Source organism: Coffea eugenioides, chromosome 7 (genome assembly GCF_003713205.1).
Source record: "Coffea eugenioides isolate CCC68of chromosome 7, Ceug_1.0, whole genome shotgun sequence".
Classification (NCBI taxonomy): domain Eukaryota; kingdom Viridiplantae; phylum Streptophyta; class Magnoliopsida; order Gentianales; family Rubiaceae; genus Coffea; species Coffea eugenioides.
The window spans coordinates 5,304,508-5,325,892 of record NC_040041.1 but is presented as its reverse complement, the minus strand read 5'-3'; the positions used below and the strand labels follow the sequence as shown (position 1 = coordinate 5,325,892).

Genomic DNA, 21,385 nt, shown 5'->3' with positions numbered 1-21,385 from the left:
ATGTAGGGGGGAATAAAGAGAAATGAAAGATAGAGTTGTCTAATATTTGTTTGAATTATCCTCCTTTTTTGTCGACACTTAAGGAGTTTTGCTTGAAATGAAAGTGCTACAATATTATAATTTTTTTATTCTCTCAGTCATTCTTTTTATCATCATACATTATATCACAAAAAATCCTACACTATTATTCTCACAAATTTTTTTAAATAACTACCAATCCAAAATTCCAACCGCAGAAATATATGTTTCACCAAGGATCCAAAACATTTATGTTGAAAATGCTACGAGGAAATGGATTCCAAATTGAAGTAAATTTTAATGCTTTAATGGAGGGACTCAAATTTTATTGACTTTACCCAAAAAAAAAAAGATAAAAAATTGAAGAATTAAAAAAAAAAGAGCATGAGTATTCATTTGGAGAAATACTACTTGTTAAGAATGCAAAATATGAGTAAACTTATGAATTGCATTCCAGGTTAATAAAGCACGTTGACAGTAAAAAGTTTTTCAAGTGAAAATTTAGGCTGATTTTACCTGAAAAAAAAAACCAAAAAAAAGAAAAAAAATAAAACAGGCTGATTTAATGAATTTTACCAAGATGCAAAAGAGAGTGGGGCTATATCAAGATTGTTCTATTGTACATCCCTAAATGGGCACGTGATCTCAGTCAATGACCCAGGCGACAACCAGTGATTCTCCCCTGCTGACCCCAAAATCACATGAATTATTATTATAAAAAAAAAGAAAATTTAAGAAATGTGCCAAGAAACTTCTTTAGATAATGAAAATTTTTGTAGCAAGTGAAAGTGGTCTGTATTTATCTTGAAAACTCCTCCATTTTGCTTTTGGATTAATACACGGATTAAGTGGGAATAAGTGAGGAGGTTTATTCTTTTTTCCCGTACAGCAAAGCCTTTTTTAGTGTGTTCTCATCAAGAAAACTTGAATGGTTAAATACACCTAGAAAATTAACTAGTAGAAGAAATAGAAAATCCTTAATCATTACTTTAATTGCATCAATGGTCTGAAAACCGACCTTTTTACTTTGGTACACTAATGTTCATGGTTTGGGGGTCACTGATCACATTTATGATTTACTTTTACCGTGGTCATGGTTTCAGTACACTAATGTTAATGTTTGAATAGAAGATTATTTGAAATAATTATTGTAACACATTTTAAGATGCGATGTATGTGAAATAAAAATATTATTAGAAAGATAAAAAGTTATTCGAATTTTTTAAAAAGAATTTTATAATTTTGTGAATATATTTTTCAATCATCTTTTTGTTTCACATACATAAAATCGTTATAGTATATTTTTCTATAAAAATTTTATATAAAAACAATCCAAATGGGATATATAATAATAGTCCTTAAAATAACAAAACATCTTTTAGCAGGCTGTAGAAGTAAAAATTTAACACCTTTTTCTTTTGGCACACAAGAGGTGACTTTCTGAACCAGTGTCACATTGATCATTGATGTCAAGCTCAAGCACCATGCCTTTTCCTTTCTTTTTCCTCTTTCCCTCTTTTATTTCTGCCAGATATATGCTTTCATTTTTTGTTTTTCTCGTTTTTTCCCCCTCAATCAGTTGTGTGTTATTTTACCTTCATCAATACCTCTACCATAATTTTCCCAAACAGCCCATAAGAATCCCCTAAATGCTAAATATCCTTACCCCACTTGCAACTATACTAGTAGTAGTATCCCACATCCATATTTTTCTTCTCTTCTCCTCTTCACTTCACTTGTTTTTTGTTTGCAGTCTTCTCTACCTTTGCCTCCCTCCTCTGCCTCACAGCTTCTTTCCCTTGCCTGAACTTCTTAACCTCAAATGGTGAGGATTATTAACCTCATCAAATCTCAATCCAGTTCTTGAATCATTCCTCACTTTTGATTGTTTTTTGATCTGGGCTTTTACTATTTCTCTGTCAGATCAAAGCCTTTTCATTTTCTTATCACTTGAACAATTTCTTGTTGCTTCTTTACTTTGTTTACTTTTGCACATAGGAAAACCCATCTCGATTTTGGTTTTCTTTGATTGGAATTGTGATAAAGATGTGCTGAAAAGAGGTTTTTGGTTGAAGATGCAAATGGTGGCTGTTTCCGTTTCTTATGAGGTCTGCTTCAGTTGGTATGTTTCATTCTGTATGAAAGGTTGTGCAATGGATTTATTGGAAAGATTTGATCTTTTTCAGTTTGTTTGGGTGGTCTGTTTTGAGCTTCAAAGATTCCATTTTGATTGTTTTCAAGCATGTTTAAGTAAAGCAGTCTTAAGTTCTTTTGTTGTATGGTTGCTATGCAGACTTTGTTTTTCTCAGTATATGGTTTCAATCATAGGATAATCTGCTTTTTGTCTTGGATGTTATTGTTGTATTGGATTGATTATGTAGTGATTTTCTTGGAACTGCCATTGGCTTGTTTTCTTTAGGCTCTGAAGTTTCGGTTTTACAGCTTTGCTTATTAGTTAGGCGCTATTTTATAACATCCGAATACACATGAGGCTTTTACACTAATTAGTCAAAGTTCCAACCTTTATGTGTTTCCTGGGCATGAGAGCAAATATGGATTTGTATGCTTGCCAGGAAACAGAGCTTTTTGGGTTTTCTTATAGTCGTTTGCTTATTGGTGAATCTGAGGAGATATCCGTTTCCAAGATTTATTTTTGGTTCGTTTTCTAGTGTGTGGTTATATTTGTTGAGTTATTGTGATTGATCCTTCTCAGTATTTAAAGTTTCAATAGAAAGTCGTGAAATTTGTTGAGTTGTTTGAAGTTATCTGATTTTCTTTTTCCGGGCAGGTTCTTCTGCAGAGATAATTAATTTTTGCCCAAGTTTTTTTTTTGCTTTCTCTGAAAAATGGGTAGAGGGAGAGGAAAGGGTAAGAAACAATTGAGTACTGCTGCTCGTGAAGATGCCGGAAGTGGTGAGGAGGAGAAATTACCGGTGAGGAGAAGGGGAAGGCCACAGAAACCACTGAAGGATGACATTGAGGAAGATGAAGATGTTGAGAAGATAGAAGAAGAAGAAGAAGACAGTGAAAGTGCAAAGAGTTCTGTTTTAAATAAAGATAGCAAGAATCAACCCTCTGTTGAGAATGGCCGGAAGAGGAAAAGGGCTTCGCAAGTCAAGGAAAACTTAGATTCTATCAAAGAGGAAAATGGTGTGGGAAACAAGACTAACACTAATGAAGCAGTGAAGTCTGTTGGATTCAGACAGAACGGCAGCAGAAGAAAGAACAAGCCTCGTCGGGCTGCTGAAGTTGGTGTGGAGTGCAGATGAATTTTGTGCTCATTATTGGAGAGCACAAAAATTTGGCTTTCCATTTTATTTTGCCATTTGTCGTATTTTGCTGTGTTTGATAGTCTCAACTGAAAATTTTATTATCAATCAATATTCTGTGATGATATCAAGAAGCCTTTGGTTTTACCAATTACCAGATCATCATGTCAGATATGTTGTCTAATCTTTTCCTTTTGCACTTGAAGTCTGAAGCAAGCTGAATCCAACGTAGGTGTAAGTTCTTCTGCGATGGCATTTTGTTTTGGCATGGTTTAAGTAGCTTCTTTTGGTTTAGCATCCCTTGTATAATCTTCTTGAAGCCTGCTCATTGCTTTGCTTGACACGTTTGTGTACAGCAATGAAGCACGTATGAAAAAATTCCAGGTGGTTGGCTATTAAAAAAAAAAAAAGGAAGATTATTGCCATAGGTTCAGGTGCAAACGACTCTACGAGTGCAGAGATTCTCCTGCCTGGAGATATCAGGTAAAGTACAAGAAGATCTTTGCTCTTTCTGGCCAATATTTCTGTTTCAAGATTGACTAAACTGCAGAAGAACTTGGGAGATTTGCCCCAGTGGAGATTTCAGGTAACATACAAGTGTTCTTCTTGTTTGTTACTTTAGATAACTTAATTGCAAGGCTCACTTTAGTTGTTTGATTTAGAAACCTTGAGGTTCTTTGGCTTTTTTGATATATGAATTTTTGACCTTTCATGATGTCAGTGACACAGTCTGTACAGTCACCGATGCTTGTTTGTGATATAGGAAAAGAAATTATTTTGAAGCTCGGTCTTCCTACAGTGCAAATTGTTCAATCATATAGTTTGTGCTGGGACATTTTGCATGAAATGGGATGGTACAAAATAAAGGCTTGGGGAAAATGGATGAAGTTCTATTTGCATCTTCTCTCTGGATTTTTTTGGCTGCATTGATGTTTTTGGCTAATATTGTACAGGTACTAAGTTCTACACATGAAACATTGTGAAAAGATTGGTTTTCTCTCATTGAACAATTTGAATCTGTTTTCACGTATGCAGACATGTCTAGATAGCTGCACATGCGTGCGGAACCATTGTGCCTCGTATTCTTTTCTTGCTGCAGTTTGTTGCAGCAAATGAAGGATATTAAGGTACTTCACTGCTTTGCAAAAGTTTGCAGATGGATTTATTAGTTATTAGCGGGATGATAATCAGTATTCTGATCTATTGAGGAATCATTTCTTGCATCTGTTTCAACCACAAATCTGTTGCATGAGGAATTGGCATGCTAGAGTTTCTATTACAAACCTGCATAATTGGTTAAGGTGAAAGGAAGATTTCGGGATACATGGTTCAGTTACTCAGCTATTGGCAACAAAACTAAGCACAAGCAGACTAATTTCTCATGAATTGTACTTGTAATTCTTATCGAATGGAGTTGATTGTCAAGTCCCCATGGTCAAATTTCATTTCATCTGAGTGCCTTCCAATCTATAGGCATTTAACTTTCCCTCCTGTTTAATTTTCAAGTGCAGATCATCTTGCAAAAATTGAGCCTAAATGTTCAACCTATTCTGACAATCCTATCAATAAAGTTGCTGGGATATGAATTGATGGGAGGGGTCAAAAGGCGGAGTTCTGTTTTCGTTTGTTTTGGTTTAGTGAGCAGTTGGGCCTTCCGAATGACCAGAACGTCAAAAGGCCTCATTGTCTTTTGTACTTTTTTGGGGATTAGCATCAATCATTGGGGGCCTTTAACTCTTTTACTTAACAATTTCACCAAAGGAACTTGACTATGATACCCACCCATTATTGTCTTTTTCCTTTTTCTTTATTTTTTTTTTGAAAAAATAAATCCCTGGAGACTTCGTTTGGGCATCTGCTAGTTAGCAAAATTCAGAAAAGAAGAAATTTGCACCTAAAAAAATAATAATAATAAGCAATGCTAAATAGACATTGGTGGTTGCCAAGTTGGAATGCATAAGCAAGTTGGTCCGGTCCCTTGTAAGTTTTCAAGGATTAGGTGACCAGAAGAAGGGGTTCTTGGCAACCATAATCTTTGGTAAATAAGGAAATGTATTAAGAGTGTGGAAGTAGGATTGTGGACCAGAGAAAAGTAAAACACTAAATTTAGACTTGTGGCTAGCCAGGGCAGGCATCTGGAAGTTGGTTTTTCCTGCAAAACAGATAACTGCAGTAAGAAATTGGAAACAATAATTATTTTGATGACTACATTGTCTAAATTAAAAAAGGTCGAATCCTTTCTTCCCCAAAAAGAGAAGTCTATGTTTGATAGAAAATAAATCCAATACTTTTGTTGAATTATTGATCACAAAGTTCGTTTTTTTTTTGGTTTTTTATGGAGAAGACAATCCTATGTAATTTAAAAAGGAAGTGTAGACGAAGGAATGGACATTTTAAAATTGAAAGGGGGCAAAGTGATTAAGGAATGAAGTTTACAAAATTGAGGGGACAGGGGGCGAATAAGATACAAAATTGAAAATATTCTTTAATATCAAGCCTATTGTGCAATTTTCAAAACTTTAGGGAGGAGTGGGCAATTGCCTACCTACCCTCATGTGTGCATACCTCCGCCTATATTCAAAGTGCTGACAATATGATTAACATTGGTTTTGAAATTTAAGCTCTTTTTACACAATTTATGAGTTCAAAAAAAAAAAATGCTGCGATTAGTTTACCCAAATCATTTAGAGTCCACAAAAAGGTGCTGAAAAATTGACCAAACAAGGAATCACAAAATAAAAAAAATAAAAAAGAAAAAGAAAAAACGCACGCGGTTTTATGCACGGAATTCAATTATTCACCGTGTTGCAACCTAGACTTTGGTTGAGGGGGTTAACATTTCCCGACGCCTGTGTGGTAATTTTTGTTCCTTCCGTTCCGTTGTTACTACTATTTGCTTTCTTGGGAATTGGAGGTGGTGTTTCTGAATATGAAATAGCTTTTATTGAATTTGGAAATAAGAAAAAATGTTTCCAAAAAAAGACTTTTTTTTTTCTAAATTTTTTTCTCTCACGCTCCTCTCCACACCCTTCCTCCCAAGAACTAGAAGGAAGATTTGAATCCTGAATTCGACCGCGACAAAAAGTCTAAGAGCTCTCTCCTTATAGATGCGATATTAGATTGACTAAAATTTTAAAGTCTCATTAGATTTATATATGCAAATTTGAAAAAAAAAATTATGTTATATATCATGGTTGTTTTGTATATATAACATCATGCTTACTCAAATTGTAAGTTTTACCAATAATTGAAGTATTATTCGTGAAGTATAATAGCAAAAAGGTTATTACGTGTTTTGTATGATTAGCAAAAAAGTACGAATATCTTTCAAGGATTAATTTTTTATCCACTGAAAATGTAATGATTTTTTTTATACTAACAACTTCGGATGTATATCATACGTGCATGATTTGAATTCTAAATTTGAATTCTTGTTATATGACAAATGTATTTTAGAGTATTTTATATGAAATACAAAAAAAAAATTTAATTATGCATGGGAACGTATATTAAACGTGCGTAATACAAATTTGTTACTAACTGTGCTATCTAGGGCATCCACGTGATGGATTTAAAGCCGTTGTTGTAGAAAAAAAGTGCGAAAAAAATTCTTTAATTAAAAATACAATGTGCATTGAATTACAGTACAACTCTTATTAGACAAATTACACCGAGAAACATGCAAAACTATAAGCTGAGTGAAAATCATAGTTATGAGACACATAATTAATACAAGTCCAAGTATAGTAACTGGAGACTCGACTTTTGACCCAAAAAAAAAAAAATGATCGTACACCAAGACACATAATTAATACAAGTCCAACTTGGCTCGACTTTATCGTACTAAAATGGCAAATGTTTGATAGTATCACATTCCAGCAGTGAATAAATCTTGCTCGTCAAATTGATCCTAACTGCACAAGTGAAATCAATTAGGATCAGTTTTAAGTACTATATAAGGCTTAATGAGTCAAATAAATGTTCCTAAAATCGAGACGCTAAACAAAATGAAATTCGTCAGAGGTACGGTTGAATATAAGCATGGTGTGGTTGAATATAAGGGTCCATATATATGTTGAAGAAGAGTAAATGAAGTCATCATGGGTTGAACGATAAACTGAAGTAAAATTCAAGAAAGAAACTATAATTGTTTAAGGATAAATTAAAGTAAAATTCCAGAATGAAACTAGAAGTGTTGACAAGAGAGACATACCTGATCAACAATGCTCAGTAACAATATAATGAAACATTACGGACAATAATGGTGGGTATATGGGAGACTTTGTCAAAATCCTGTCCCTGATCTTCACCATTTGCTGCTTGGATCCTATCTGTGAATTCCTTTGGCATCCGCACAATCTTCAACTCTTTCAGAGTTTTAACGAATCTCAATCCATTCGGAACCATCTCCAGCTTTGTGCACTCTTCAATCGTCAAGACCGAAAGGTTGGGCATGGCTCCTTCATCAACATTCCACTTCTCTAAGTTCTGTAGATCTTCAAAACGAAGGAATCTAAGTTGGCCAAAACCCATTGCCTTGCACCTCATTTCTTTGCCGAGAAAAGATCTATATTTCAAGTGAAGTGACCGTAGATTAGGAAGCCTTTCCAATGTCTCCATGGGATCTTCCTCTATCTCGAGACTGGATAGCTCTAATTTAAGAAGGCTTGCACACATGTACCGGGCTTCGTACTGTGGAAAATTGGCCATGGGACAATTTACCTCTAAGCCTTGAAGATTGCGACTAGAGAAACACTGACCAACAACATCCGACACTTTCTTCTTGATTGAGGCGGCAGTGGCTTCTGAATCTTTGTAAGAGTAAATACATAGGGATCTGCAACCCACGTGGTCTGAGTTTGACATTAATCTTTGGATTTCTGTGGGAAACCCCTCATCAAGGTCATCTAACTGCACCATGGCTGATAGTACTCGAAGGTTCCTCAACGTGGATATGTCTTGAGATGAGCAAGTCGGAGGACAGAAGTTTTCTAGGATCTCAAGCTTGTCCAATCCCTTGAGTCGCAATTTCCCGCAGCACAAATCCGGCAGAAGATACAAGTGCCTAAGTTGTCTCATCTTCCAGAGCACATTGGGTATTCTAAATAGAGTGGCAACTCGTAAATCAAGTGTCTGCAAGTTTTGTAGGTTGCCCAAGGACGATGACAAACAGAGGAAAATTGAACGTCTCAAACTCAAGTATCGCAGGTGGATCAGCTCCCCAATAGCTTTTGGGAGCCTCAAGTGATCTGCTACTTGGAGAAATTCACTTTTAAGTGTGCGATCTTCAGAGAACGCAGGACGGATCCCTTCAATGGCCAACACTCTGAGCATTTTGAAATGATTGAATTGAGACTTCATTTTCTTAGGAAGACGCCCTTCATAACCATCATTACCTGAGACCAACAAGGCGAGTGACCTCAGGTGCCTAGTATGTCTCTTCTCAGCTGGAGGGACATATTTCCTTACATCCTCCTTAGAAAAATGGACGGCTAGACGGTAAACTTGTGAGTGATCATTATTGCCATACTCATTGAGAATTCCATCATGATAATAGCTTTTGGATAACAAGAAATTCTCCTCTTTGGCCTTGACCAAACTGAGGTCTCTCATTAAGTCATGAAGGCGACACGATGCAAATGATCTTCCAGCGGAGGACAGCATCACATCATCATCATCAGGGGCTTTACCTTGAACCATGCACCGTGTTACTAATTCTCCCAGGTATCTTTCTGCTACATCCATCATTGATTCTTCACCAATCTGATCTTTTGTTGATATTATACCCTCTGCAATCCATAACTGGTACAATTTCTCTGTGCCTATGTCAGAGTCTTCTTCATATCTACTCAGGTAAAGGAAGCAAGGCTTCAATTTGTAGGGCAAGTCATTGTAGCTTAAAGCTAATATCTTGTGCAGATTTCCTTCTTCTTTGATCAAGTTGTTCCCTCTTCCAAGATGAGCTTTAATGTTTCTATTGACAGTCGCCCACTCATTCAGGTCCTTCTTGGTGGCAAGAGTTCCGCTGAGTACTATCACAGCCAATGGAAGACCCCCACATGCTTTCACCATTTCCTTCCCCAAGTTTTCCAATTTTTTTAAATCTTCATGTTCTGTCAAAGAGAGATGATGAGTAGTTCTGTTAGTCTTATTACTTAAAAGACAGAAGTGTCGAGTTGCTCAATGTATGTGCAGTACATTGAATTAACAATTTAACATTTCTGTTTAGCATCATGAATATATGTGTGTGCGCGTGCACGTATATATATATAAGAAACTCTGAGAAAAATTGAAACTATTCCATTGAGAAACAAAAAATAAGAAACTTAGAGAAAAATTTAGCCAATTCCATTGAGGAAGGATCATCTGTTGTTGTTTTTGTTTTGTCAATAAAATTTGGGGCAGAAGACATGTAAAGGGATGTTTATACTTTCGGGTGAAACAGAGGATTTGCCTGTGTTTCGGGAATTTCTCTCTCCGTGTACGTTGTGTGGTTAAATCAATAAAAGTTGTGAGCTTAACAAAAAAGGGGCAAAAAGAAAAAAAGAGTATAGCCCCAAAAGAGGGGAAAATACTCCCACACTTTCTAGTCCAATTAATCATATAACTGCTCATCAAGCACTCACAAAAAGGCGTGGTCCACTTTGCGAGACCCGGTCTCTACACCGCTGTTCATAAAAAACCAAAAAAAAAAAAAATTTTACTTTATACTCTAATAATTCTTGTTTGACTCAAATGCAATCTTCTTTTTGGGAGAAATCAGTAAAATATTCGTCTTTCCTTCTCTTGCCTCTTTTCATTATTTTTTTTTAATGATTTCTTTTCTTCAATTACACGGTGTACCAATAAGGATAGCCACAACAAACAAACCCTCAAAATCCACAAGTTTATCATCCCTTGATCAAGTAGGGCCCAATTTAGCAAACTAATAAAAAAAATAAAGAGTGTTTTAAGAAATCAAGTACCTCCATGAAACCTGCCCCGTAAAGCTTTCCTCTGAAGCAGCTGCCAACTTTCGTCCTCACTTAAAAAGCGCGGTTGGTGGTGAAAACCATTGGGATCAATATGCAAAGCCACATCTTTATTGCGAGAGGTAACTAAGATCTTGCTTCCGTCGTTTCTAATTGGAAATGCTTGCTTTATACATTCCCATGGTTCTGTGGCCCAAATGTCGTCAAGAACCACAAGACATTTCTTATTTTGCAGGATTTGAAAAAGTTGTCTGACCAGCTCCTCATCCCTCCACTTCACTATTTCTTCTCTCTTTTCTGGGATTAGGCTTAGCAAGATCCGTTGCAATATGTCTTCCTTTTGCCAAGTTTGTGATACATATACCCAAGCAATGCCATCAAAGCAGCGCCTCACTTTAGGGTGATTGTATACCTTTTGGGCAAGAGTTGTCTTTCCCAACCCCCCCATCCCACAGATGGAGACAACTCTAAAGCGTTGATCAATCTCATGATCATGATCATGATCGCCTCCCCTCAACAGATGCTTTACCAGCATCTCAACATCATCCTCCAATCCAACAAAGTCATCCTCGACAACATGGGAATATGTCCGCCTCAATTGTTGATGCGATGAACTTGCGCCATCCTGTCTTTCCATCACAGCTGCGATCCCATATTCCTGAAAACTTTTGGTAAGATCAGAGATTTTCGTTTTCAGAGTCTGAATACCCGTTCCTGTGGTGTGCCTAGCATAGCACTCATTCAGGATACCAACGCATCTCTTTGCGGTGCCTCTAATGCCTTTCCCCCTTCGGGACGCGACTTTGAAAGCATATCTTTCAATCAAGTCATCGGCCTCATAAGCTAGATCTCTAGCTTGTGAAATCCACACCTTGACCCTTTCCTCCTCATGCTGCCTGGCATCTGCATCTTTTAAGAACGATTGCATCCGCTTTAGCTCTAACTGAAGTTGCTCCACTTGGTCGCTCACCCCTTGTAAGAACCTCGTTTCTTCAATCAACAGGTTGCCCATTGTTTCCACAGCAAAACTGACAGCCGCCTCAGCCATCTTGGCTAAACAAAATGATGCGAGATTTTTTCTTTCTATTTATATCCGTCTTCAGAAACTGCATAAAAGAGAAGGATAGAAGGGAGGGAACGAGTGTTAGTTAGGTAATCCGGAGGCCGGACGACAACCTGATCAGTCTAAATTGCCGTGTTATCGAGAACTCAGGGTGGACTTGGAGTCAACTCGGACTTGGGTGAGTCGACTCCGAAAAATATTTAAAATAAAGAAAAGAAAACAAAAAAATCAGTGAATGAGCCAACCTTTCTTCTTCTTTTTTTTTTTTTGCTTGTCACAATTTCGTACTCCTACCTTACACTGACCTTTCCGGTGAACGAGTCAATTAGGAGTGAAAAATCTCCAATTTTTTTCTAGAAAATTGCAACAAAGATTAGGAAGCAAAAAATCAACACCTAATCGATATAAAACAACAAAGAAGCAAATTCAATGGCTTGAAACTCACCAAAGTCAGAGGAGGAGATGGGCGTTTTCACCAAAATCATCCCACTTCGAACATTCTGGATTGTTTTTCTTTTTTGGGTAAGCCTGTAATCTATAGGAGGTCAATTGCGATTTGAGAAGGTATATCCTGGTTTAATTAGAGAGGGAAGGGGAAGGGGAAAGGAGAAGGAAAAGAGAGTGAAGACTAGAGGAAGGAACGTCCCGACAAGGATCGTCAAGAAGCAGTTTTCCAAAGAAAAGTGTGTACTTTTTCAAGTCTATCTCTAATGGTACGTATATACTTATATTTAACATTGTCCTTATTAAGCGCTGGATCCCTTTATGGTCTGTCTTGTCAGTGGAAAGGCAACTGGTCTGCAGACTCTTTATGGGGGACCGACAAGGACGCGGGGCTGGAGCGGTTGTTCTGACAACCGCTCCGGAAGGTGTAATATCATTTGTACATGATGTAACATCATCTGTACAAGATGTAACAATGGAACAACAGCGAGTAACAATAGAACAACATTTTTGTGGGTCCCACACGGCATGAAAATCGAGTTACAAGACGCGATTTGAGCCGCACAAATTTTTGAGGCCTCATCCAGGCCGTGAACTGCCTGGGACGGTTGTCTCTGGGAACCGCCCAGGCCCCTCGTCCGACGGACAAGGGGCCTGGACGGTTCCCAGAGACAACCGTCCCAGGCAGTTCACGGCTGGGATGAAGCTAAAAAAATTTGTGCGGCTCAAATCACGTCTTATAACTCGATTTTCACGCCGTGTGGGACCCACAAAAATATTGTTATATTTTACTCGCTGTTGTTCAATTGTTACACATTGTACAGATGATGTTACACCATGTACAAATGGTGTTACACCTTCCGGAGCGGTTGTTCTGACAACCGCTCCAGCCCCGCGTCCCATGGGGGACGAGGGGCCTGGACGGTTCACGGCCTGGATGAGGTTTCAAAAATTTGTGTGGCTCAAATCACGTCTTATAAATTTTCAGGTCGTGTGGGATCCTCAAAAATATTGTTCTATTGTTACTTGCTGTTGTTCTATTATTATACCTTATACAGATGATATTACAGTATATATAAATGGTATTACACCTTCCGGAACGGTTGTTCTGACAACCGATCCTGTCCCGCGTCCCTTTATGGGAAGGACGAGGGGTCTGGACTGAAAGCGTTCTCAGAAGACGATGTTCATTGGAAGAAGACCTTCCAACACTCGCGAGGCGGTTCACGTCCTGGATGAGACCTCAAAAATTTGTGAGGCTCAAATCACGTCTTGTAACTCGATTTTCACGCCGTGTGGGACCCACAAAATGTTGTTCTAGTGTTACTCGCTGTTGTTCTATTATTACACCTTGTACAGATGATGTTAGACCATGTACAAATGGTGTTTCACCTTCCGGAGCGGTTGTTCTGACAACTGCTCCAACCCCGTATCCTTATGGGAAGGCAACTGCATCCCTTCCGGACGAGGGGCCTGGAGAGACAACCGTCCCGTGTAGTTCACGACCTGGATGAGGCCTCAAAAATTTGTGCGGCTCAAATCACATCTTGTAATTTGATTTTCACGCCTTGTGGGACCCACAAAAATGTTGTTCTAGTGTTACTCGCTGTTGTTCTATTGTTACACCTTATACAGATGATATTACACCATGCACAAATGGTGTTACACCTTCCGGAGCAGTTGTCAGAACAACCGCTCCAGCCCCGCGTCCATCCCTTCATGGTCTGTCTTTTCACATTATTGGTCCGTAGACGTTCATATTTCTTTGGGATGATTTCAGAAACCTCCCCTGCAATTATGACAATACTGAGCTCTCATGAGAGGTTTAAAAAATTCTACGTACCTTTCTTATTATTTAAAATGATAATTTTATCTTTAAATATTTTAATAAAATTTTTTATTTGATATATTTATACTTAGAATGAATATTAAAATTATTTTTTTCATTCTTTTTCCTTCTTATACTTTTTTTAAAATTTTTTACTAATAAAACTATAGAACTATCACTATTGCCTCTAGATTTTTATTATAACCAAATGTCTAACTAGTGATTTTTTTTTACGAGTTAATTTTATATGTAATCCAATGTTTTTGCTGATCTTTGTTTTCTATTTTTGGTATTAAAATTAACAATAAATCAAAAAGAAATGACCCAAAAGTACTATTAAATTATGATAATCCCACTACCTCAAAAATTTATAAACTGTAAGTGAATTATTTCAACATTTTCTTTTCTATCTTATAAATCTAAATCAATAATAAAATACCATAAAAAATATCATATCATAGTAATAAAATTATTGTTATAGTTATTTATCAAATAGTAGATATCAACATGAAAAATTTGGCACATTTTCCTTATAATTATACCAAATAATCTTATAATTGTATAGAAAAATAAATTAAAATTCATTCTACAAGGGCATTTTTTGGGTATTCATTTAAAAAATTGTCCAAATCAATATTATTTTTAGGTTTTGTTACTCAAACTATCAAATCAACGGAAGTAAGTGTAATTTTTTAAATTTTAGGAGAGCTCAGTGAAATTGTCAAAAATTTCAAGGAAGATTTCTAAAATTATCTGTATTTCTTTTGACAACAGGAATTTCTTTTCTTCTTCTCCATTTTTTTTTGGATGAAACGATAAGAGTTTTTATTCATTTTAATCAAAGTATATACAAGTTGAACTAAGCCCATTGTTACATTTGTAGTGCAACATTACATTGAGAAGAATAGATTCTGTCCTCATTCCTAACAATACTTAGCACCTAGCTGCTAAGATTGAGCATAAATCCATACTATTGGTGTTGTCTAAACAAAAAGAGTACAATTGAAACAAACTAGCTAGACTCAAAATATCTTTCACCAGAACTGTCGTAGATATGTCCCTGCTTTGGCCTGTTTGGAGCTCATTGATCAAACATTTTTGCTGCTGTTTCTTTCACCTGAGGAAGTTTACTAAGGTAACTGTAGCATCGCATTTATGGTGATCCCATTAAAGAGGACAAGAATAAAGATTGTTTCTTCGCTTTTGTTGAATTTTGAATTGAGTTTTGGGTTTGGACAGGGTCAAAAGTTTTTGGCTTCCACAATGGGGGGAAAAACTCTCATCCCAAGAGAGAGAGAAAAACCTCTACTAGAGAGAGGATTTGGTTTTCTTTTCTTCTTCTCCATGATAAATATTAGATTTATTAATTTATAGACTATAATGTCCTTTAAGATGGTTGGTTCTATTTTTTTTTTCCTGGCTATTCCTTCAATTAATAAAATGGGCCAATTTGATATTAAACAGTTTGTAACAAGCCTGAATAGGTAACACAAAAGGCAGAAGGTAGAATGCTTTTTGATAGCCAAAAATTACCAGGATCAACAATCCCCAGACGTAAATTTAAATATATTCTTGAATAGATAGATGGGCTCATCCAAACGCGATTGATGATATGCTCATCTCATGTTCGAATTGAACCCGAAAAGCTGCCGTGGCTGCTTCTCTGATAACATATAATTTAAGATGATTCTAAAAAAAAATTAAGATGAATCTCCATTTATTTTCGCAAAAACAAAGTACCTGTAATTTTTTTTTTTTTCTGATATTTGTTACTGGAGACGAAGGAAATAAGCCAAATTGATGGAAAAGCAGGACACCAAGTTACCTCTTATGCTGTTAAATGACGACAGTTTCAAGTTCCATCTATTTCTGAAAGGCCTTTAAGAAATAGATGGAATCATCCAACCCTCTAAAGGCATTTAAGCAGAATTTCTAATCAATTCAGCCAACTGAGAATTAATTGATCTTCAAAAGATAATGAAAACAAACACTTACGCAGAAAGGCAAACTGGATTCGTAACTTGAAGAAGCACTCAAGAAAAGTGGGGATAATTTCTTTTCAAGTTTAAATATATATATATATTTCGTTACGTAAAATATTTAATTGCCATAGGCTATCATGATCGTAGTATTGCTTGCACAATTTCAGAATTGTTCTCCAGTCGCTTGCTGCGAGTTTGTGAAGACGTTGAAATGCATGCTATCTTTAGTTTCTTGAATTATTAAAACCGATCCAATTATATCTTTAATTTCTTGAATTATTTGAATTAAAACCTGTGCTACTTTTGCACAAAATTCCTTCAGTAAGGGCTACAATTGTTCTGTGTTGTATGTATTCTATCTAACCCGTTGCTTTTATGATTGTTAATGCAAGGCTATGATGGTTGTATTTTCATAGTTGATTGTATTTTCATCAAAACAGTTAAAGGGCGTTTACTGATGACTCGGATAATTTACATGATCATCGCTTGCCTTGCGTATTTTTCAATGATTTACTTTGATAGGCCTTATATAGTACAGTATTCTGTTTGATTTTTATTTTCTGTGTTTTATGGGAAGAAGCAAGGTTCCTGAAGGATGAAAACTGCTGCTTCTCTTTCTAATTTCGTGAATGTGATCGGTGCATGTTGTGAAGAAAATGCGAAGGGCACTACCTAGTATTTATTGCCTTTGGATTTAATTATTTTGGTGACTACATTGTCTAAGTTAAAAAGGGTCGAATCTTTTCTTCCCCAAAAAGACAAGTCTATGTTTGATAGAAAATAAATCCAATACTTTTGTTGGTTTATTGATCACAAAGTTTTTTTTTTTTTTTTTTTTTATGGAGAAGACAATCCTATGTAATTTAAAAAGGAAGTGTAGACAAAGGAATGGACATTTTAAAATTTAAAGGGGTCAAAGTGGTTAAGGAATGAAGTTTACAAAATTGAGGGGACAGGGGGCGAATAAGACACAAAATTGAAAATATCCTTTAATATCAAGCCTATTGTGCAATTTTTCAAAACTTTAGGGGCAATTGCCTACCGACCCTCAAGTGTGCATACCTCAGTCTATATTCAAAGTGCTGACAATATGATCAACATCGGTTTTGAAATTTAATCTGTATTTACACAATTTATGATTTAAAAAAAAAAGCTGCGATCAGTCTACCCAAATCATTTCGAGTCCACAAAATAAAAAAAAAAAGGCACGTGGTTTTATGCATGAATTCAATTATTCAAGGTGTTTGCAACCTAGACTTTGATTGAAGGGGTTAACATTTCCTGACGCCTATGTGGTAATTTTTGTTCCTTCCGTTCCGTTGTTATATGCTTTCTTGGGAATTGGAGGTGGTGTTTCTGATTATGCAATACTAGCTTTTTTTGAATTTGGAAAAAAGAAAAAATGCTCCCAAAAAAATACTTTTTAAAAAAAAAAAAAAATTTCTCTCACACACCTCTCCACAATCTTCCTCCCAAGAGCTAGAAACAGGATTCAAACCTTGAATCTGACAGCGACGAAAACTCTAAGAGCTCTCTCCTTATACATGCGATATTAGATTGACTAAAATTTTAAAGTCTCATTAGTTATATATATATATTTTTTAAAAAAAAATTATGTTATATATCATGGTTGTTTTGTATATATAACATTATACTTACTCAAATTTTAAATTTTACCAATAATTGAAATATTATTCATGAAGTATAATAGCAAAAAGGTTATTACGTGTTTTATATGGTTAGTTAAAAAGTACGAATATGTTTCAGGGATTAACTTTTTATACACTGCCAGTGTAGTGATTTTTTTATACTAAAAACTTCGGATATATACCATGCGTGCATGATTTAGATATCAAATTTGAATTCTTGTTATGCGACAAATGTATATCAGAGTATTTTATATGAAATACAAAAAAAAATTAAATTATGCATAGGAACGTGTATTATTCGTGTGTAATACCAATTTGTTACGAATTGTGCTATCTAAGGCATCCACGTGATGGATTGATCAATGCAAGACAATAAAGATTTTTTACATAAAAAGGTATCAATTTTGAAGCCGTTGTTGTAGAAACAAAATGTGAAAAAAATTCTTTAATTAAAAATACAACAATAATGTGTATTGAATTACAGTACAACTCTTATTAGACAAATTACACCGAGAAACATGCAAACGATAAGCTGAGTGAAAATCATAGTTATGAGACACATAATTAATACAAGTCCAAGTATAGTAACTGGAGACTCGACATTTTTTTTCTTTTTTTCTTTTTTTTTGAAAAAGAGTGATTCCTTACTCGCTTAATGACTTGGAATGTTAACCTGCACCAACTTGGCTCGACTTTATCGTACTATCAAATGGCAAATGTTTGGTGGTATCACATTCCAAGTTTCCAACAGGGAATAAATCTTGCCCGTCAAATTGGATCCTAACTGCACAAGTGAAATCAATTAGGATCAGTTTTAAGTACCATATAAGGCTTAATGAGTCAAATAAATGTTCCTGAAATCGAGATGCTAAACAAAAAGAAATTAATCAGAGGTACTTGATATGCAACTTGTGACTTTGCCAGCATCGTGTGGTTGAATATAAGGTCCATATATACGTTGAAGAAGAGTAAATTAAGTCATCATGGGTTGAACGATAAACTGAAGTAAAATTCAAGAAAGAAACTATAATTGTTTAAGGATAAATTAAAGTAAAATTCCAGAACGAAACCAGAAATGTTGACAAGAGAGACATACCTGATCAACCATGCTTGGTCCGATGAAACATTACGGACATTAATAGAGGGTATATGGGAGACTTTGTCAAAATCCTGTCCCTGATCTTCATGACCATTTGCTGCTTGGATCCTATCTGTGAATTTCTTTGGCATCCGCACAATGTTCAACTCTTTCAGAGTTGTAACGAATTTCAATCCACTGGGAACCATCTCCAGATTTAGGCAATATACAATCGTCAAGACCGAAAGGTTGGGCATGGCTCCTTCATCAACATTCCACTTCTCTAAGTTCGGTAGACGCTCAAAACGAAGAAATCTAAGTTGGCCAAAACCCGTTGCCTTGCACCTCATCTCTTTGCCGAGAAAAGATCTATATTGCAAGTGAAGTGATCGTAGATTAGGAAGCCTTTCCAGTGTCTCCATGGGATCTTCCTCTATGTCGAGCCAGGATAGCATCCACGTAATTGGCCGGAAGATACAAGTGCCTAAGCTGTCTCATCTTCCAAAGAACATTAGGTATTCTACACACTCCAGCCCGTAAATCAAGTGTCTGCAAGTTTTGTAAGTTGCCCAAGGATGATGGCAAACAGAGGAAAATTGAACGTCTCAAACTCAAGTATCGCAGGTGGATCAGCTCCCCAATAGCTTTTGGGAGCCTCAAGTGATCTGCTACTCGGAGAAATTCACTTTTAAGTGTGCGATCTCCAGACAACGCAGGACAGAGCCCTTCAATGGCCAACACTCTGAGCATTTTGAACCGATTGAATTGAGACTTCATTTTCTTAGGAAGACGCCCTTCATAACCATCATTACCTGAGACCAACAAGGCGAGTGACCTCAGGTGCCTAGTATGTCTCTTCTCAGCTGGAGGGACATATTTCCTTACATCCTCCTTAGAAAAATGGACGGCTAGACGGTAAACTTGTGAGTGATCATTATTGCCATACTCATTGAGAATTCCATCATGATAATAGCTTTTGGATAACAAGAAATTCTCCTCTTTGGCCTTGACCAAACTGAGGTCTCTCATTAAGTCATGAAGGCGACACGATGCAAATGATCTTCCAGCGGAGGACAGCATCACATCATCATCATCAGGGGCTTTACCTTGAACCATGCACCGTGTTACTAATTCTCCCAGGTATCTTTCTGCTACATCCATCATTGATTCTTCACCAATCTGATCTTTTGTTGATATTATACCCTCTGCAATCCATAACTGGTACAATTTCTCTGTGCCTATGTCAGAGTCTTCTTCATATCTACTCAGGTAAAGGAAGCAAGGCTTCAATTTGTAGGGCAAGTCATTGTAGCTTAAAGCTAATATCTTGTGCAGATTTCCTTCTTCTTTGATCAAGTTGTTTCCTCTTCCAAGATGAGCTTTAATGTTTCTATTGACAGTCGCCCACTCATTCAGGTCCTTCTTGGTGGCAAGAGTTCCGCTGAGTACTATCACAGCCAATGGAAGACCCCCACATGCTTTCACCATTTCCTTCCCCAAGTTTTCCAATTTTTTTAAATCTTCATGTTCTGTCAAAGAGAGATGATGAGTAGTTCTGTTAGTCTTATTACTTAAAAGACAGAAGTGTCGAGTTGCTCAATGTATGTGCAGTACATTGAATTAACAATTTAACATTTCTGTTTAGCATCATGAATATATGTGTGTGCGCGTGCACGTATATATATATAAGAAACTCTGAGAAAAATTGAAACTATTCCATTGAGAAACAAAAAATAAGAAACTTAGAGAAAAATTTAGCCAATTCCATTGAGGAAGGATCATCTGTTGTTGTTTTTGTTTTGTCAATAAAATTTGGAGCAGAAGACATGTAAAGGGATGTTTATACTTTCGGGTGAAACAGAGGATTTGCCTGTGTTTCGGGAATTTCTCTCTCCGTGTACGTTGTGTGGTTAAATCAATAAAAGTTGTGAGCTTAACAAAAAAGGGGCAAAAAGAAAAAAAGAGTATAGCCCCAAAAGAGGGGAAAATACTCCCACACTTTCTAGTCCAATTAATCATATAACTGCTCATCAAGCACTCACAAAAAGGCGTGGTCCACTTTGCGAGACCCGGTCTCTACACCGCTGTTCATAAAAAACCAAAAAAAAAAAAAATTTTACTTTATACTCTAATAATTCTTGTTTGACTCAAATGCAATCTTCTTTTTGGGAGAAATCAGTAAAATATTCGTCTTTCCTTCTCTTGCCTCTTTTCATTATTTTTTTTTAATGATTTCTTTTCTTCAATTACACGGTGTACCAATAAGGATAGCCACAACAAACAAACCCTCAAAATCCACAAGTTTATCATCCCTTGATCAAGTAGGGCCCAATTTAGCAAACTAATAAAAAAAATAAAGAGTGTTTTAAGAAATCAAGTACCTCCATGAAACCTGCCCCGTAAAGCTTTCCTCTGAAGCAGCTGCCAACTTTCGTCCTCACTTAAAAAGCGCGGTTGGTGGTGAAAACCATTGGGATCAATATGCAAAGCCACATCTTTATTGCGAGAGGTAACTAAGATCTTGCTTCCGTCGTTTCTAATTGGAAATGCTTGCTTTATACATTCCCATGGTTCTGTGGCCCAAATGTCGTCAAGAACCACAAGACATTTCTTATTTTGCAGGATTTGAAAAAGTTGTCTGACCAGCTCCTCATCCCTCCACTTCACTATTTCTTCTCTCTTTTCTGGGATTAGGCTTAGCAAGATCCGTTGCAATATGTCTTCCTTTTGCCAAGTTTGTGATACATATACCCAAGCAATGCCATCAAAGCAGCGCCTCACTTTAGGGTGATTGTATACCTTTTGGGCAAGAGTTGTCTTTCCCAACCCCCCCATCCCACAGATGGAGACAACTCTAAAGCGTTGATCAATCTCATGATCATGATCATGATCGCCTCCCCTCAACAGATGCTTTACCAGCATCTCAACATCATCCTCCAATCCAACAAAGTCATCCTCGACAACATGGGAATATGTCCGCCTCAATTGTTGATGCGATGAACTACTTGCGCCGTCCTGTCTTGCGATCCCATATTCCTGAAAACTTTTGGTAAGATCAGAGATTTTCGTTTTCAGAGTCTGAA

At 36.5% G+C, this 21,385-nt stretch overlaps 3 protein-coding genes across 8 annotated transcripts in view; 1 reads left to right on the top strand and 2 right to left on the bottom strand.

Moving 5' to 3' along the window:
- Positions 1-1,713: 1,713 nt before the first annotated feature.
- On the top strand, positions 1,714-4,822 carry LOC113777425. Of its 6 annotated transcripts, none has more exons than XR_003469163.1 (3): positions 1,715-2,140; positions 2,807-4,414; positions 4,799-4,822. XR_003469163.1 is itself a non-coding variant. In XM_027322505.1 (2 exons), exon 2 carries the CDS (start codon positions 2,865-2,867, stop codon positions 3,285-3,287), a length of 423 nt encoding a protein of 140 aa, XP_027178306.1. In that variant the 5' UTR covers positions 1,714-2,126; positions 2,807-2,864; the 3' UTR covers positions 3,288-4,792. The 6 variants fall into 6 exon arrangements, 2 of the variants coding, with proteins under 2 accessions (XP_027178306.1, XP_027178304.1); XR_003469164.1 differs by lacking the exon at positions 4,799-4,822 and having other exon boundaries at positions 2,807-3,521; positions 3,644-4,792; XR_003469161.1 differs by lacking the exon at positions 4,799-4,822 and having other exon boundaries at positions 2,807-3,873; positions 4,051-4,792.
- Positions 4,823-6,944: 2,122 nt separating this feature from the next.
- On the bottom strand, positions 6,945-10,751 carry LOC113778289 (probable disease resistance RPP8-like protein 2). The gene is made up of 3 exons (XM_027323642.1): positions 10,253-10,751; positions 7,501-9,400; positions 6,945-7,201 (listed from the first exon to the last, which is right to left on the bottom strand). Exons 1-2 carry the CDS (start codon positions 10,704-10,706, stop codon positions 7,515-7,517), a joined length of 2,340 nt encoding a protein of 779 aa, XP_027179443.1. The 5' UTR covers positions 10,707-10,751; the 3' UTR covers positions 6,945-7,201; positions 7,501-7,514.
- Positions 10,752-18,004: 7,253 nt separating this feature from the next.
- The window catches only part of LOC113776720 (putative inactive disease susceptibility protein LOV1), a 5,036-nt gene continuing 1,655 nt past the window's right edge, over positions 18,005-21,385 (bottom strand). The window contains exons 3-6 of the mRNA XM_027321784.1: positions 20,684-21,380; positions 18,831-19,831; positions 18,321-18,733; positions 18,005-18,008 (exon numbers count right to left, since the gene is read on the bottom strand). Coding sequence (XP_027177585.1) covers positions 18,005-18,008; positions 18,321-18,733; positions 18,831-19,831; positions 20,684-21,380 — 2,115 coding nt within the window. The remainder of the gene's footprint in view (positions 18,009-18,320; positions 18,734-18,830; positions 19,832-20,683; positions 21,381-21,385) is intronic.